This window comes from Acromyrmex echinatior, chromosome 5, assembly GCF_024713525.1.
Source record: "Acromyrmex echinatior isolate Ae372 chromosome 5, ASM2471352v2, whole genome shotgun sequence".
NCBI lineage: Eukaryota > Metazoa > Arthropoda > Insecta > Hymenoptera > Formicidae > Acromyrmex > Acromyrmex echinatior.
In genome coordinates, this window is record NC_141856.1 from 11,423,129 (window position 1) to 11,441,066 (window position 17,938).

A 17,938-nucleotide genomic window follows, 5' to 3' on the forward strand; every position below is an offset into this window, starting at 1 on the left:
TGCAAGTGTTGTAAGGGACTCCGCACAATAAAAGGAACAGGAAACAGAGAACAGAGAATAAGAATTTCAACCTATCAGAAATCATGTATTGTGGAATACACAGTTCCTTTTATTGTGCAAAAATAAAATTCTGTGATGTGATTGGTCTTGCTCTTCGTAATCGACTTGTTCGGTTTTATAGACTCAGTTTTTAGAGTCATCGACAGATGACGCTAAAATTGGAGGCGTAAAGATTATTTTACATTTAAATCCCCTAGTTCAAGTTTAAATCCCTTGATAAAACGCAACAAAACGAACGAGATCTGTGTTTGACAACTTGGCGCATTATGTTTCGGATGAAGAATTTCGTACATCGATAATCGCTGTCACGTAAAATCGTGCACGATTGCAACAAAGATCTGCAAAATTTCCGTTTCTTTTTACTAATGAGGAGAACACAATGTTGAAGTACATTTTTCCTGTTGCGATAATCGTTCTCGCCTGCTTGTCACAGCAATCTGAGGTTAGAATGCTTTTTTACGGTTGAATTAAATCCAGTTCACTGGTATATTTAACGACTGTGAATGATTTTAGGCGCAATATGATGACAAGAGGTGCAAGTGCATCTGTCCGAGCCTTTCTTCCGTTATAAATACGACGCAGTCGACCGAACGTCTTACATACATTATAAATGTACCACCATTACAATGGTAATTATTGGTGTCTTCCAACAAGAGATTAAATCATCTCATCTACAATATGTTCTTTACTTTCTATTTCTTGTTTTTTACCTCATGTTGTTTTCTTTGCAACCGTTTTATTGATAATGACATTTCTTTTCACATGTTTCTCGTCTTTTCGAAGTTTGTTGACTTTTATCTTGGGCAACAGGAAACAAAAAAACTGATAAAAGACAAAAAGGCAAGAAGTAAAAACAGGAAACAGGAAACAGGAAGCGAAGAGCACAATGTAGATAATTAACAATATAGCTTGATCTACATTGTAGCTTATTAGTGCTTTCCAGCAAAAGACAGTAATTATTTCATTTTTATTTAAGTGGCACACAAGAATGAAATAATACTCTGTGTTACATTGTAGATTCTTTTTATTTGGTGGCATAAATCGACACAAGTGTTATTCTACCATTGCTATTCACTGAATGTCAAAAAAGATAGAATGATGTTTGTGTCGATTTGTGTCTCTAAATGGAAAACATCCTATGTTATCTATATTCCTTGCTAGAAAACAAATCCAATATTTTATATAAATTAATAAGGCCCTATCTATGCAACTGAGTTTTTCAGCTAGAAGTCACAATTAAACAGTGTCAAAAAAGAAGCATTATGTAAAGTTATTTATTGTTTAAACAGAACTGCCAAATTTTTACAGTACACTGAAATTTGTTTTTTAAATAATTGGTATATTTAACACAAGAGCTTCAACTCAGCTTTTTGGTTGTATTTATCAGTGTTGTATCATTGTTGAAAAGCAGTGTATTGAACATTATATCACTTTGTATTGCTTATGTCCTTTGTTGGAAAGCTTCCATAATTTACTTCTTAATTTTCATCAATATAATATAATCATAATACACATCTAATTTGTAGCAAATGTGAAAGTGTTGTTCTGCCGAAACTTGGTGACCAAATAAAAGGCAAGGAAGAGGTATTTTGCTCACGATGCGACTGCAAATATGAAAACAGGAACACTACTATTATTAAGGTATTTATTTCTTCATTGACAAACTTCATATCATCATTTTATAGACCATTTAACAGAAGAATTTATATTGCAGATCGTGGTGATAATAGTTATATGGGTTATCTCATTGTTAGTAATTTATATGTTATTCCTAATTTGTCTGGATCCACTGCTTAACAAACGGATACACAAAGCGTCAGCAAATATCGGTTATCATGAACATAATAATGAAGAAGTAAATATATCATCAATTTTATTTTTCTCTCCAATAATGATAGTACGATCACTCGCATTACATTGGATTAGTTCACATTAAAAATTGCTTTATATAAAGTATTTAAATACAGTAGCATAATATAATCAACTGTGAAATATGGAAATAATACATGTATATTCTGTCAAACAATGTGATATATCATTAGATATTTTATCGTTCAAAATATTTATGGTTTTACATTTAACTTTACTAATTTCATATTATAGCAACTCTTAGTATACTGTAATGTATACTAGTAATCTCTTAGTAATCTATAATGCAAGTGACCAAATTTATTGCGTTCGAATATGTAAAATAAATGTAACATTTAACAACTAAACACTATACTTATACATAATTATCTGTATGATATATGTTTTCTTTTTTTATTTTACAAAGGATGATTCATCTCTCGCACCTGGTACGTCTCACCCAATGGGAGAAAGGGGCAATGTTTTGAATCGTGTTGGACACCAGCAGGACAAGTGGAAGCGACAAGTTCGAGAACAGAGGCGGAATATTTACGATCGTCATACTATGCTGAATTAAGTCAAACAGTCTGTTTCCTAAATATGTAAAATATCCAAACAGAATACTTCTAAATGTGACGACAATTTATTCGTCGACGATCCTTTCGAAGTAAACCTCTCGCGAATAGTTTGTAAAAATATAATTTGTTACAATAATAAAGTAACATTAAATGTTAGCGACTATTTTTGACAATTATTTATTTTCATAAAATTCTATCCAGTACTGTCACGATTAATATAAATGAAAACTATATATATATATATACACACATATATATATATATATATATATATATATATATATATTCAGAGATTTTATAATTTTAAGTAATTGTGAATATTTCTGATAATATTTATTCTATATGTGCAGAAAAATTTAATATATAAATTATATCACTATAAAACTAGTTCCGATAATTTTTGCACCACGATTTTTCAAAAGAGTTTTTTTAACTATGAAAACAAAAAAAAGCAAATTTTTATATATTTTATAGAATCTTTTTAATCATATTATTTATTATATGCACTTATCTGAAAATCTTCAGATAATTATGTATAAAATTCGAACGCATCTTAATCGTATATATTTTATAAGACAAGCTTTTATATGTTGCAATAAGACTTACTAAATTCCTAAGGTTTTCAGTCTTTCAAGATCGTTTTCTCAAGCCAATCTTTGATTGCATCGTATAACGTTAAGACGAGAGCACCACCGGTGCCACGAAGAATATTGGAGAATGCACCTTTGAAGAAAGCTTTGGGACCTTCGTTTTTTGTTATTTTTATCCAACAATCGAGTGTATTTTTGTACATTATGTCAACCTTTTTTCGCCCTGATTGCATCATCATTCGTCTTCTAACTGTATCGAAAGGATAGGATACGATACCCGCTAACGTTGTTACTATCTACAAAGAATGACACTTACATAATAAACAATTATTGCAGAAAGAAGATCTCTTTTTACCTCGGCGATTATAAAATTCATGTATAATGGTGTGCTCTTCGGGTCGGCTAGCATACCCCTCACAGTATCATAAAATCCGAAGTACGTTGCACGATATATAACGATTCCTTGCACGCTGACATTGAAGCCACGATAAAGTCCAATAAATCCATCCGATTTAAAAATCTTCATTATACAGTCATTTATACCTTTAAATTCTCGTTTCGCACCTTTTCCAACATCGACAGCTAATCTAAAAAATTACACTGTCCTATGCAGACTATCTTAAAATTTAACTGTGCCACAATATTGTTAATTTTTTTTTTAGCAAATTGTGCCATTTGCGTTACATTAGATTAGTGTAAAAAATTGTATGTGAAATTAACAAAGTTAAATGTAAAAGCATATAAATATATTAAACGATTAAATATTCAATAATGGTATTCACGTTATTTAATATATATGTTATTTAATAGAATATACAATTACTTCATTGTCAAAGTTTATTATATTATATCATTGTATAATATTTAGATACTTACAAAACGGCCTTTAATGTGCACTATCTATAGTACAAGTAACCAAATTTATCATTATTGTTTTTATTTATAAAACATCATGAAAATTTATATAAAAGTATGAATAACATATAATTAAGCTTTGTAATATTCTATGTGCATGTAAAATGTACCTGGTACGGGCAAGGTCAAGCGGATACACAAATACAAGCGACGTCGCACCAGCAGCACCGCCAGCAGCTAGATTTCCAATGAACTGTCGCCAGAAAGCATCTGGCGGTACGTTTCCCAGAAAAATGACCTTAAATTTATCTTTAAATGCAAAATTAAGCGCTTGAGTCGGAAAATATCGTAGAACATTAGCGAGATTGCCTCTGTAGAAACTAAAGAATCCTGTTTCCCGAGGTATACGTACAAGTGCGTCTACCATACCTGATAAAAGTTCAATGAACGTAAGAATGAGAAATTAACGAACGAAGAATGGAGATCATTTCTTACGCGATGCATCAAAACGGTGTAACCATTGTAATTACCCTTGTATTGTTGTTCAGGTCTAATTTGCTTCGAGGCATGCTGCACTTGCAGCAACAACTTCACTCTTTCTAGAGGAGCAACCGCTGTCTTCGCAATCGCTGCGGACAAACCGCCTGCTATAAAATCTAACAGAAAAGATTTGTACATATCCATTTTTCTCGGGGGTTGCCAAAAATCAACAGATTCTAAGATATTAACAGTCCATCATGCGGATCGTATTAAAATCACGAAACATTTGCATATTTTTATTTATTTTCCGTATGTTTTTAAACGTTAATATCGAAATATTACATATTTTTGCATTATCTGTCATGGAAATGAAATGTAATGTCAGAACTACTATGCTACTTGACGTCATTTGTTTCGTCAGTCTGCTAGAAACATTGCTTAAAACAATTGGAAATTCTTTGAAAATACCCTAATGTCCATTTCTATGAATGAAGATTAACTTCAATTTCGGTTTAATTTACTATTTGCGCAAAAAATTGAGAAAATTTCATATTTTCAATTTTTTATCTGACGTCATTGACGTTTATTAAAAATCTAAAATAATTTGGAAGGGTTCCGATAGCGCACATCGCTAATTGGCCAATTTATAAATAATATAGAAATAAAATATTCTCATTAATAAAGCAGTGAAAAGTTATCATGAGCAGTGGCCGATGTAAGTGAGTGTGTCATTCGCTAATGAGAACCTTTCAATAATTTGAAGTGAATAATGTTGAAAAGATATTGTCAAAAAAAACATGAAGTTAGTCACTTAATTTTCACTTAAACATTGACAATTATAAACTTAGTGAATTAAAAAAAATATTTCTTGATTGAAAATTACTGATTTTTTCATAATTTTTCGAATTAGAAAAATTTTTCTGGATTAGAAAAAAAAATTGCAATAAAAAATATTTTTTATTACCATTATCGCAATAGTAAGTCTATTTAGATTTAGACTCGAGATATTTAAATTTTGTAAAATGCGAGACAATTGCAAACGTTTCTGAATTTATGAACAGTAAATGTACACAAAAAATTAAGAAAAATGAGTTTTTTGTAGAAAAATGAGAAAAAGTACATATAAAATATATTATACATAGAATATGTATACATAGAATATCTATTATTTAATTTTTATTATTATACAATATATAATATTAACAAAGTATATGCATAGTATATGTATAGTTAAATTTTAATTTATAAATACAATTTTACCTTTGTATGAAATCTTTATTTTTGTAAAGCGCAATCATTCAGTTTCACAATTTTCCACTTTTAGATTTTTTGTTTTCTCTATCTAAAAACAATTTTTAAATCATTACTAATATGTTATATTAAAATTAACTAAATTTTTGATACACAAATTATTACGTATTACACGTAAATAAGACGGAATTGTAATGCATTTTTAGATGCAAAAAATTATCATTTTCATTTCTTACTGTTGTTCCAGTCAGCTTCTAAAATATAATGTAAATTCCTAATACATTGCAAAAGATCTTGCGTATTATATTTAAATATATACTTATTTATTATTGCCATTTACCTCTTGTGATATCGGAGATAGCTGAAGAGATTTCTTCATTTTTAAATTGGGTGGTTGCGTGATCAACTTTTAGACGTTAGCGTTTTATCCGTTTTAAGTTGCAGATTTTTTTGTCAGGCAGGACTTTGTGCCTTTTATACTATTCGATACTATATGATTATAATTTCCCATTTGTCGAATATTCTCCTTGTAATAAAATAATTTCGAATACGAGCGTGGCGTAGCAGGCAGAGCACGAGATTGCTATACCAGAAATTCTGGATTCTCGATCCCAGGCAAAACTGAAAAATTTTCAAACGCTCGTAGTTTCTCTCGGCAGGCAATAGCAAATCACCGAGAGTACCCTTACCAAGTACACTTCTCTAAATAAAATCATCGTTCGGAATCGACGTTAAACTGTAGGTGCTTTTAGCGAGATTAAAGTTAATTTACATTGGTCTTATGCCCATTTCTACCAACGCAGATTAAAACTTTAAATTTGGTTTAATTTGTTCTTCGTCTTTTTCTAATTCTTAGAAAGAAACAAAGAGTTAGTTAAATCAAGATTAAACTTGAATTTTATTAGTAAAAACAGGTATAATGAACATTATAATAATAAATGGACATTAAACACTTAAAAATAATTAAAAATGATTTATTGCAATATTGTAGAACGAATAAAATGAGCAAGAAGAGACACAAACGAATTATGTTCGTAATATTTACTTGTGTCATTGTTTTACACAAAAATCGAATATATATTTGTTTAAAGTTTTATGTCGGTCAATAAATGTATGTAGTCAGAAGCTTTATTCAAAAGTTACAATTATATGACTTTTTATAAATGACTGGATCATAGTAATTTATGACTTATATATATATAAACATGGGATAAAATATATTACTGTTTCTTTCATTTTGTATCGTATACAGAAAATAGAATGTTTATGCCAAATGTTACATATAAATTTATCTCAAGGACTAGAAGAAAGATCTCTTTATGTGAACGATATTAAATACATTACTTTCATCTCTAAATAGATGCTTAATTATATTTGTAAGATACACATGTAATAGAATATCTGAAGAAATGGCATTCGGCACATATTGGCATAGAATTATAGATAAACAGGGAGACCATCATTGGCTCTCAAGAGATTCGACAGAGAGAACGCACACACTTTTTTTTTTATTTAAAAATTGAGTTAGGAAAATATATACTAAGTAGTTAATAAAATCTTATAGCGTTTTCTCTTAGTTGCACTATCGCCCACTAATGCAACACTCAGACAGTGTACCATGTTTCCATGACTGGTGGTAAACTCATTCGGTGTTTGCAAATTTTGTGGCTACGGTGTAGTGCAAATTTTATGTACGAAGTGAGATTTTCACCGTCTCAAATGGTGTAGACCCAGTGTGACATTTAAAATTTGAAAATGGAAGTCAAGCGGGAACAAGCGCAATAATGATGTAGTGTACATCATTCATGTGCATCACTCTAGTGTAGTGTAACTGAGTGTAGCGCTTACACGCAACTGGTGCGATGCGAGGTACCCAGTGTATCCCAAGAGAAAACGCTATTAATTAAAAAGTGATTGGTATAAAAATAATATTATACTCCGTTTAACAAGAGAATGACCCCGAAAACTCATCCGTTTTGTGCAGGTCTTGTAATAGCGTCTTGTACAACCTTACGTTGCCTGCTATGCGCAAATCGAGGTCTCTCGTTGAACAGAATATAGTAATATAAGCAAGAGTAATGCTATGCCACACTTTCACTGTCTAGATTAGTAAAATTGAAATTAACAAATAACAAAATTTCTTGTGCGAGGTACTGTATTCTTAAAATCAGGGCTGATATATATTTGAAATACTTTTATTTGAAAAACAGTATTTGTAACACAATTTTTGTATTTTGTACTTTGCATTTTAGTGGAGCACAGAATACGTAATATGATTACAGAATACGTAATACCTTCATATCCTCCGCTGAAATACAAAATATATTTGTGTTGCAAATAGTGTATTTTAAATAAAAGTATTTCAAACACATTTTATGGCCCAGACCTGCTTAAGTTTTTGTAATAAAAATGAAAGATCATTTATACACTAATTGATTAACTAACTTTCGAAAGTAAAATGCATCAATTTGGGCTCACATACACAAGTAATCTACACAGATGTTATAAAATGGCAGTGAAAGTGTTAAATTTTCATAATACAGAAATTCCAATACTCAATTAAACTTAGCCTACATTATAGGGCAAGATGTTTAAAGTAAATGTATATATAATAAAAGAATCCATTAAATACTTTTTATAAATGTACATTGAAAAACATTTGACTAGGAAAATTATTCAATTTTCCTTCATATCGCACATTTACGCAGCGTGTACCGACTGAAAAAGAAAATTTATGAATGATAATTTTATCTTAGATTTTTATAAGCAAACAATCATAAGTTTTATGCGTACCTTCGCAATGTCCACGCCCGTCAAATTTTTAACAAGATCTGGAACACGCTGTACAATATTGAAAACTTCCTCGGTTAGTTTTTCGGCACCAATAGTGCCATTACCACTTGAAACCATAGTTATCTTTTTTGCTTGAGAAAGAGGAGCGGCTACTTCGGCGGCAACCTATAAAGTGAATTGAAATTAGAATATTTATTATTATTATTAGAGCGCTTTTAAATGTTGCAAAGATTTATATACCTTTGGAAGTGTATCAAGCATCATGTCTATCATGGCTGCGCTCTTGTACTCGTTCCATGCCGCAGCTTTCTTTGCCATTTGTTCTGCTTCTGCCTTAGCTTTTGCTTCGATAGCGAAGGCTTCCGCCTCACCGCGAATCTTAATAGCTTCAGCTTCGGCTTCAGCCTCCATAACAAGACGCAATTTATTTGCTTCGGCCATTTTCTCTAATCTATAAATCAAATCTTAATCGATGTGCGCAACGAAAGTTTCATTTTTAGCATTATCGAATACCTGTATTTTTCTGCGTCAGCAGGACGTCGTACAGTGGCATCTAATTCCCTTTCGCGTCTCAACATTTCCTGCTCTTGCACGGCGATCTCCTGGCTACGTTCTACAACCTTTACTTGCATTTGCTCTTCCATGATCCTTTGTTTAGTTTTTGCTGCTTGTAGTTCGAATGCCATTTCTGCGTCAGCTTTCTACAAGTGATATCTTTATAAAAAAACTATACAAAAAACATTTCATACAAAAAGCATTAAAAATTTCCTCACTTTGGTTTGGACTTCAACATCATAAGCAGCCTTTTTCAATTCAAAATCACGTTGCGCTTTTGCAATCTCTGTGTCATTAAGGAAACGTGCAGCCATTCTTTGTTCCTCGGCGATAGCTTCTCTAATTTGAGCGTCTCTGCGAGCTTCTGCTTCACCTATTCTAGCATCTCTCTTCACTTCTGCTGTACGTGCCATACCGAGTGCTTGTAAATAACCCTATAAGTAATATATTCTCATAAAATTATTACACAACGTGATAAAGTTTACAATAATACAATAGCTAATAAATGATTTCAGCATTTTGAATAAGCAATATCTGAGCGACATAAAGCAACATATATAAGTATATATCGTTATTCCAATTCAATTATTGAGATTCCTTAAATATAAAAATTTGAGGATACATGGGAATAAAATAATATTTTATATAATTATTTAACATAATGTTAAGACATTTGCAAAAATTATTATTGTTATTTTTATTTTTCTAAAATTATATATTTAAAAAATAAGATAACAATATCTTCATATTTTACCATTTAAAGATATCTCAGTAATGAATCAGCAACAAGTGCACAAGTGTTGTAATATAAAGCAATGAAAATTTGTCTTTTTATAATCTGAAGAATTTACAATAATATTGTTAGAAGATATAGCGGTGTGCGCTGTGATATCAGTTACAAAGCTAATATTTCATTTGTCGTATGATAATTTGTCAAGTAAAGCTATAAAATAGAGAAGTCTCGTCTCCAGAAATTTTCTATTTTGTAACTAATCAATATACCTAAAAAATTTATCGTACAACAAATAAAATATTAGTTTAATAGTGATAAAATAAAAATTTGAACGTACCTTTGCCCCCTGCAAGTAGCAGAACAAAAAAGTATTCAATATTTACAATATACAAGATCTAATTATGTTAATTACTTAAAAAGTTCATACTCACGTATCAATTATTGACAAACATTATTGAATTGTCTAAAGGGGGTCTTTTAAATATCATTGTATATCTATATATATTTATGTACACTATGTACACTATGTACACTTCAATAATTCAATTATGACTTGTACATGTTATCAGCATTATTTTTCTGAATTAAAGATTTTGGATGCTTACGTGTTTAACTCATACATTTTTGTGTTTATAAATCAGCAACCTGTTTTTGAACTATTTTACAATTAGAAATGTAGCAAACTTACTTCTTCGTCTCGGATATCTTTCAATGTGTATGATACAACAGTAATGCCCATATTGACTAGATCACTGCTCGCTACTTCAAAGACTTCCTTGCTAAACTTTTTACGATCTTTGTAAATTTCCTGCAGCAAAGAATAAGCCTATGTGTATAACCTTTAATAGATAACAATTTAGGATAATTTATGTTTGCATTCAGCTTACCTCTACAGTCATACTACCCATTATAGCTCGTTGATGTCCTTCTAGAGTGACGAGAGCTATATTGTGTATCTCGTCTTCAGATTTTCCAAGAAACTGCTCACACGCCGTAGATAGCATCTCTTCATTTTGTCCTTGAATTTTTACCTGATACAAATACAACATTTTGAAATCTATGAATGCTAAATTCATTTAAAGTTAACTTAAAGTTCTTTATAACACATTTAAAAAGCTTTCTTTTTTCAAAAATTTATATATTATGCATACATCAATAAAATGTCCAGAATCATTTATTGACTTTATAACTTATATTTTTATATATTATAAATGTCAATCATCTTTATATGAATCATTTTCGGATCTAATTTCGGATCTAAGATCTAATTTCGGATCATGTATATCAATGTACATGTAAATAGATATAATATCTTGTAGATATATCATATATAAAAGCCAATTGTTTTTAATTACCTGTGCAATGCCTGTTACAGATATTGGAACTCCTTGACAAGTGTACACTGTTGGACTCTCGACTTGTAAGGTCATTGTATTTAAAGAAATCCTATAAAAGCAAAATACGTTTAAGCCAAAGAAGGCTTATTGCATGCTGTCTATATATTGAAAACTTATATGACACTCACTTTTGTACTTGTTGCACAAGGGGCCAAACAAACACTCGGCCTCCAGGTACCAAGAGAGGTTTGCTGTAGCAACATCCTGGAAGAAGCAGTTAATATAAAATAATAAAAGTAGAAAATTGACAATATGGAGAATTGCAAAGAAAATGTTTTTGATTCAGCCAATATTAAATTAATATAAATAAAAAAATCGAGCTGCAGATAATTTTATGTGTATACAATCGAGCGGTATTCAATCATTCGCATATAGCAGACGATAATCTAATACATTTCTAATGCGATCAAAGCACAGTATAGGTGCGGTTGTTCCGAATCGATCTCGCGTTTCCCCACCGCCGTTTCGAAACACGGATCAATTATCTAGGAGCCTCAAGCGCTTCTTCCATTTTTTTTTTCTTTTCTACGAAAGCAATTAATTCGGGGAAAAATACAAACGTAAGAGATTGAGATATCCATGCAGTGTTCAGAAGAGACTCCTTGCTCCATTACCTGAGACGACGAGAGCCTCGTTCGGGCCACAAGTGACGAATCCACAACTCATAATTATACGTCAACGTAACTACGGCCACTATGCGTAAAGACCGTGAGCTTCACGCAGTCAAATGACTGACGTCGACGTGCCTGTCGTACTTAGCAATATAACGCGTATGTATAATGTCAATATATGTATATATACGCGATAGCGCAAAATCCTCCCCTCTCTCTTGCCGCCAGCGTTTTCCTCCTTCCCCTAAGGTTACTCTGGTTGGTCCAGAATGCAGCGCGCATGAGCATAGAGAGACATATGAATAAAGTCGGAAATTTTTTAAGCAGCTTGCACGCGATATGTCTCTTTCTTGAAACCTGACACTTTTATTGAAACTTGACTGTCTGAATGAGAATAAGGAAGGTCTCGTGCAACGAGCAATTCGGTTATATAATTCGCATTTATTTTCTATGCAGTATTAAGGTATACTAATTTACTACAAAAAAAAAATAATTTACGAGATATTTTATATTTCCTATACCAGAAAAAAACATAAAATATCTCGTAAATTGATTTTTTTTATAATTCTGTACTTTGATATTTTTATACTTATATATATCGAATAACTAGAAGAATGATATAATTATGTTGTATAATATTAAAAAAATTATATAATTTTATTATTTAATTTTTAAAAAATAAGAGACCTTTAGTCTCCAAGGTTACTCCATCTAAAAAAAGTGTCGTCATAAAATTGCTTCTGTATCATATAATTTCTATTAGATTTTCTCTTATTCTCACAGTTTGGAAGATATTCAAGGTAGTTATAGTTATTGCCTTATCTTGTATAGTAATATTATAGATATGGTTGTATTTGGTTTGAGCTGAAAGCTTCATTCTATCTTCTTTCTATAAATAATGAATGGTAAAGACAGAATGAAGCTTACAGCTCGTGAGTAAATGCAGTCTACATTTATAAGTAGTTATTACTATATATTATTACTATATATATATATATAGTAAAAATTACTATTTACTACATAGTAATAAAATAATTAATAGCAGTTATATTTCAATACATATCTTCCAAGTTCTTCACAAAATCCTAAAATTATCAAAAAATATATTTCGATAAGAAATTTTCAGAATTAAATTGTTACAGTGAGAACAAATCTCTTTTAAGCCTTTTGATGTAAATAATGTATGCAAATAAAAATAAAACTGACATCATATTTCATTGTTCTTTAACTTTGAATTGCAGTTAAAAAAAAACATCCTATGTTAAAAATGCAACGTTTAGATATATCCAAAAAGATATATAATAACACAATAATACAATTTGATTTAAAATCGCCTGAATTGCTTTTTAAATCTCTCATAATGGTAATCGTCCGTTGCTTTCTCCCCATTGTCTTTTCGCTTTCCTCGGATATCTTCTTTGGTAGTGCATTTTTTCTTATCACCAGACTCTTGCTGTGATTTATGGAAATCTGAATCTTCTATGTTAACTGAAATTATAATAAATGTTTCATTTATAATCTTGTTTAAATATGAAGAATTCAAATTTAGAGAAATAAAATGCATGCGACAGTTTACTAATTAATAAGTTTAATTAATTAATTGAAGAGTATCGTATGTATCATTTCATATACAATTACGAAAAATAATAAGAATCATACATCTGTTGTGCTGCACGAAATTTACGGCCATATTCGTAGGAACAAACTGCGAGGGTCCATCTTTTTTTCTGTGCCTGTCCCAAAGAAGTTTCAATTTTGCCTCTTCGGTAGCTTCAATGTTACGAATTTTAGCTCTAAAAATGAATTGTGTTTGTAAAGAAAATATCTACATTTTATACATTTTAAAATTTACATTACAAATTAATTTAATACTAATTTAATACTATATAGTCATCATACAGTATAATAACTAACTGATTGAATTTTCAACTTCATAGAATTATTTTCACACTTGCAAAATATTGTATATTTGTAATTTATATTCTTTATTATCAAATACTCACTCTATACCAAGATCAACTTCTGGAATACCAGAAAGCATTTGATTTGAAAGCATTTCCTCACTACGATTGGCTGAGCTTTGTCTCAAATGTTCTGGTACTGCGCGCAATGCTGCTTCCTCAGGTGAGCAATAAGATCCTTTTTCATTATTCGCATCATTCGCCGCATCGTTACTATTTTTACTCTTGCGCTTTGACAATTCTTCTTCTATGTACTTGACCCTAATAAAAATAATGATATAAAATTGATATAAAACATGAACAAGCAAAAAATTAATATGTTAGCTGAGTAATTATCAATGATAAATATAATAAATATAATAAATATAATAGAAGCAAACATTGTCATGCATACATTTCTTCATCTTCGTCACGTTTATTAGTCTCTGCATTAAACTGCGTTCCAATGCCAGTTTCGTATGCATCATTTGGCTTATGTTTTGTATTTTTCAGTGCAGCCATATTTATCATTCCTCCAGTTTTCATGTTAAAAGGATCTGACTAAATTAACATGTTTCATATTACATATTCTACACTGTGTTTATTGTGTTTAATTTCATTATGCATGTATAAATTCTTTTTTTATTCCCTCTGAACTGGTACAATAAGTGAAACAAATATAAGCTTGTTTCACTTCAACTTATTGCACCGTGTACATCAGTTCAAAAATACAGAAATAAAAAACAGACTTTATATATGTACATATTGTATCTTACTGTTATGGTATCAGATGCAACGTTTTCTCCGAGAGCCAACCCAACAACATCAACACCAGCTGGCCTTTCACGAAGTTTTTGAATGATTTTCATCTCCTCAACCTTTTCCCTGAAATAAGTCTTTTCCTAATCACGTTAAATCCTCCACGTTGCTTATATTGAGTTAAAAACAAAATTTGTACAATCTTTACCTGAGGGACATTTTTTCTTCCTCGCTGTCATTATCATCTGAAAAAACTTCGCGTTTCCTTAAAGGTTTCTTCTTCTTCTTCTTAAACTGGATATTAGGCGCTTCATCATCGCCACTGCCCATTTTTTATTATTTAATAAAAAAACTTATTTCCTTTCAAGTAAAACCAAATAAAATGTAGACAGGTTAATGTGTTGACGCAGAGCAACGAAGAGTCGCTGTCAATCGGTCGATAAGTCTTCATGAGAAGCATTCGACCTGATTCGATCCTGAGGTGCCGAAGAACAATGACATTATCGACAATTGATACAAATTTTATTTGTTTTATTAACATAATAATATTTGAATAATATCAAATACATTATTATAGTCATAATTTTTTATTATATAAATGTCGCATAAATAAATATGCATACTTGTAATGCTATAATATCTCATATATTGCCTCAAAATTATAATATTTTTTCTCTACAGATCTACTTATCATGTCTATTGATAATCTAACTCGGATGATAACATTAAAATAACAGTTTATTTAAATAAAAATCGAGTATTATTCAGGGTGTGTATCTACGCATAAATTATAATATTCTATGTTTATGTATAGACAATGTAAATTATTGTGTAAAGTGTCATCTACGTAGACATCTATGTATTATAAATAAAGACAATCAAATTATTAATGAAGTGAAGGTTCACAAAACTTATTGGCATTAAGGGGATTCTAAGATAGAATCTGTTTTTTTATGGCTGAATTAGTGTAAACTTTTGGAACTTAAAGTGAGATAGGTATATGTTCAATATTTGGCAAAAGCGAGAAAGAGAATTCTGCAGAAATAAAAAAAAACATAATATTTCGTGCGATCGTATTTTTCTTACGCCGATCTTCTGTTTTGATATAATAAAATGGTGGCGATTAACGTTAGAAATGCTTTACAAAATGTCGGGCGATTATTATTCTGGCAATTAGCATACATATTGATCTTAATTAACCAGTTTTTCCCACAAGTTCAGTTATGAGTGAGTGAACGCTAAAGTAATAAAAAGGGAAATTGACTCTAGAAGACATCGAAAGATGGTAAAGAATTATAGAATGAATAATTTATTATTTGTTCAATATTTTTTACTTACGGAATTAATATTTTTTTTTGCGCACTTTGTAAATTATGGTGCAGCGTATAATGCATGTGAGATGTTTCAGATTATCTTTACATGTTTAAAGTATTTAGCAAAATATTTATAACATTTATATAATATTTGTATACAAATAATTTAATCTATTAAATAAATGTTATTGTATATTTTTATATACTTAATATAATTTTTATAAGTACGTTAAATTTCAAAATGAAAATTGAACATTTTGTAATTACTTTTATTTTAAATTTAAGAATGTAAAAAATTATAATTTTTGTTTACTTCATAATTTGAATAAATTTAACATTATCGAATGCCATGTATGTGAGAAGTTTTCATATTAAAAAGAATAATTGACAAAAAAGAATGTCGGCATTTACAATTAGGTGACAAAGATAACTATGAGCACGATGGAAGCGGAACAGGAAAGATTGTAAGATACACATATAACGTGGCGAAGTGTGCTTCTACTACCGCAAGTAAGAATGAGAAGTAGGGGAATCAGTGACGGATTAACATCTGCTGAAGATTCAAAGTATTCATAAAGATTCATACAACATATTTCTTTTTTTTTCCTCAAAGTATATAATCTATTTATCTATGAAAAAGTTCGATAAAAATGTATGACATATAAAATTTATATATATATATATATATATATATATATATATATATAAAATCGTAAAATTTATATATATATATAATCGATATCAGTTTTTATTCCGATAATAAGATATAATAGAAATTAAATTATGTTAAAAAAAATTTTTTTTAATTCAATTCATTTTTAATAATTCATACTAAACAATTTTTTTCAAAATATTGACTATTTTTCCAACATCCATTATGTAGATCTCAGATAATGTCGATAGAATTAATCAATAAAATATGTAAAATATCAATGTAAGTCTCCGCAAAGTCTTGTTGCGTTAAATCAATAATTAAACTTTTTGAAATATCTAACATATTAAGTGAAAGATGTATATTGATAAATATATGGTATAACAGAAATGTGCTTAGACTGTAATCTCTTCTCTTTTGATAGTCTTCCAATGACGAAACAGCCAAATGATAAAACGATGGTCAAAGTGCAAAACAATAAAGCAAGAAGAGAAATTACGCCTTCCAAAGTGATAAATGTATAACAAGGTAATGTCGATAGAATTAAATAATTTAACTTCAATGGATAATGTCTTCATACTTGATGTACATCGCGTACATTACAATGTACACAAAACATTTCCTTCCCAGTAAACGAATAGATTAAAATGGATTGAAATATTTTTCTATCCTCGTATTTAAAAAAAATACCGAATACTTTTTTTTGAATTTAATTGGATTCGATTGGATTTAATTAGATTCAATCCATTTTAATCCATTGGATTGAATCCATTTTAATTCATTTCAAAATCCATTCTCGTTTGCTGAATTTTTAAAGACCTAATTTTAGATCAATTCCTCTATTTGAGATGAATTATCTAAGATCAGTCTTTTATAAAGATCGAGATAACGTAATTTCCCCTGGCTTCCCAGTAAAATGAGAATGGATTGAAATTTTTTTCTATCCGAATGCGTATTATAAAAATAGCAAATACTTTTTTTTGGATTTAATCGAATTCAATTAGATTCAATTGGATGCAATCGAATTGAAAAACTACATTTCCTATTCAAAATTTTGAATTAAACAGTATTCACAATGCACAGAAAAAGCACTAATATTATTTTTAGATTGAAAAACATAGAGATGCATTCAGGATTGAAAAGCATTCATTTTAACATTCGTGAATCAATTATTTCTAAAAATCTAAATCCATTTCAATCCATTCTCGTTTGTTAGGTTTACTTACCATATCTCATCGATTGATCCGGCACTGTGGGTAGCGGCTGTAGCGTGGCAGCGACAGTGGGAGAATAGCGGCTCCGCTGTTAATATCGTAGGTAGTGCGCAGTGCGCGCGGGCCGTGGTGAACACACACAACAGGTGTCCCGCGATCGGCTCTCCGTCGTACCGGTTCGGTTCTCCATTTTGTTCTCCCGGGTGTTTACGTCCTCGTCGCCTTTCACTCCGGGACAAGAGCGAGCCGAGAAAGAAATAACGACCGAGCGTGGATACGCGAGCGCGTGCGGTGAACCGAGCGTGCGGA

General features: G+C 30.4%; 4 protein-coding genes across 6 annotated transcripts; 1 reads left to right on the top strand and 3 right to left on the bottom strand.

Annotated features, from left to right (window-relative positions):
- Window positions 1-249: 249 nt before the first annotated feature.
- Window positions 250-2,649, top strand: LOC105153605 (Uncharacterized protein). The gene is made up of 5 exons (XM_011068541.2): window positions 250-502; window positions 574-689; window positions 1,587-1,701; window positions 1,775-1,915; window positions 2,336-2,649. Exons 1-5 carry the CDS (start codon window positions 440-442, stop codon window positions 2,483-2,485), a joined length of 585 nt encoding a protein of 194 aa, XP_011066843.1. The 5' UTR covers window positions 250-439; the 3' UTR covers window positions 2,486-2,649.
- LOC105153606 (ADP/ATP translocase-like) lies at window positions 1,689-6,469 on the bottom strand. Of its 2 annotated transcripts, none has more exons than XM_087406384.1 (4): window positions 4,462-6,469; window positions 4,102-4,240; window positions 3,432-3,663; window positions 1,689-3,372 (listed from the first exon to the last, which is right to left on the bottom strand). In XM_087406384.1, the coding sequence occupies exons 1-4, from the start codon at window positions 4,613-4,615 to the stop codon at window positions 3,109-3,111; spliced, it is 789 nt and encodes a 262-aa protein (XP_087262510.1). In that variant the 5' UTR covers window positions 4,616-6,469; the 3' UTR covers window positions 1,689-3,108. The 2 variants fall into 2 exon arrangements, with proteins under 2 accessions (XP_087262510.1, XP_011066844.1); XM_011068542.2 differs by having other exon boundaries at window positions 4,102-4,360.
- A 303-nt stretch (window positions 6,470-6,772) lies between these two features.
- On the bottom strand, window positions 6,773-12,033 carry LOC105153607 (flotillin-1). The gene is made up of 10 exons (XM_011068544.2): window positions 11,755-12,033; window positions 11,269-11,344; window positions 11,099-11,189; window positions 10,631-10,774; window positions 10,432-10,551; window positions 9,229-9,444; window positions 8,969-9,156; window positions 8,696-8,906; window positions 8,456-8,620; window positions 6,773-8,380 (listed from the first exon to the last, which is right to left on the bottom strand). Exons 1-10 carry the CDS (start codon window positions 11,804-11,806, stop codon window positions 8,363-8,365), a joined length of 1,281 nt encoding a protein of 426 aa, XP_011066846.1. The 5' UTR covers window positions 11,807-12,033; the 3' UTR covers window positions 6,773-8,362.
- A 745-nt stretch (window positions 12,034-12,778) lies between these two features.
- LOC105153610 (splicing factor C9orf78) lies at window positions 12,779-17,781 on the bottom strand. Of its 2 annotated transcripts, none has more exons than XM_011068550.2 (7): window positions 17,642-17,781; window positions 14,659-14,926; window positions 14,468-14,576; window positions 14,107-14,252; window positions 13,755-13,973; window positions 13,411-13,544; window positions 12,779-13,239 (listed from the first exon to the last, which is right to left on the bottom strand). In XM_011068550.2, exons 2-7 carry the CDS (start codon window positions 14,778-14,780, stop codon window positions 13,076-13,078), a joined length of 894 nt encoding a protein of 297 aa, XP_011066852.1. In that variant the 5' UTR covers window positions 14,781-14,926; window positions 17,642-17,781; the 3' UTR covers window positions 12,779-13,075. The 2 variants fall into 2 exon arrangements, with proteins under 2 accessions (XP_011066852.1, XP_011066853.1); XM_011068551.2 differs by having other exon boundaries at window positions 14,468-14,587.
- Window positions 17,782-17,938: the final 157 nt, after the last annotated feature.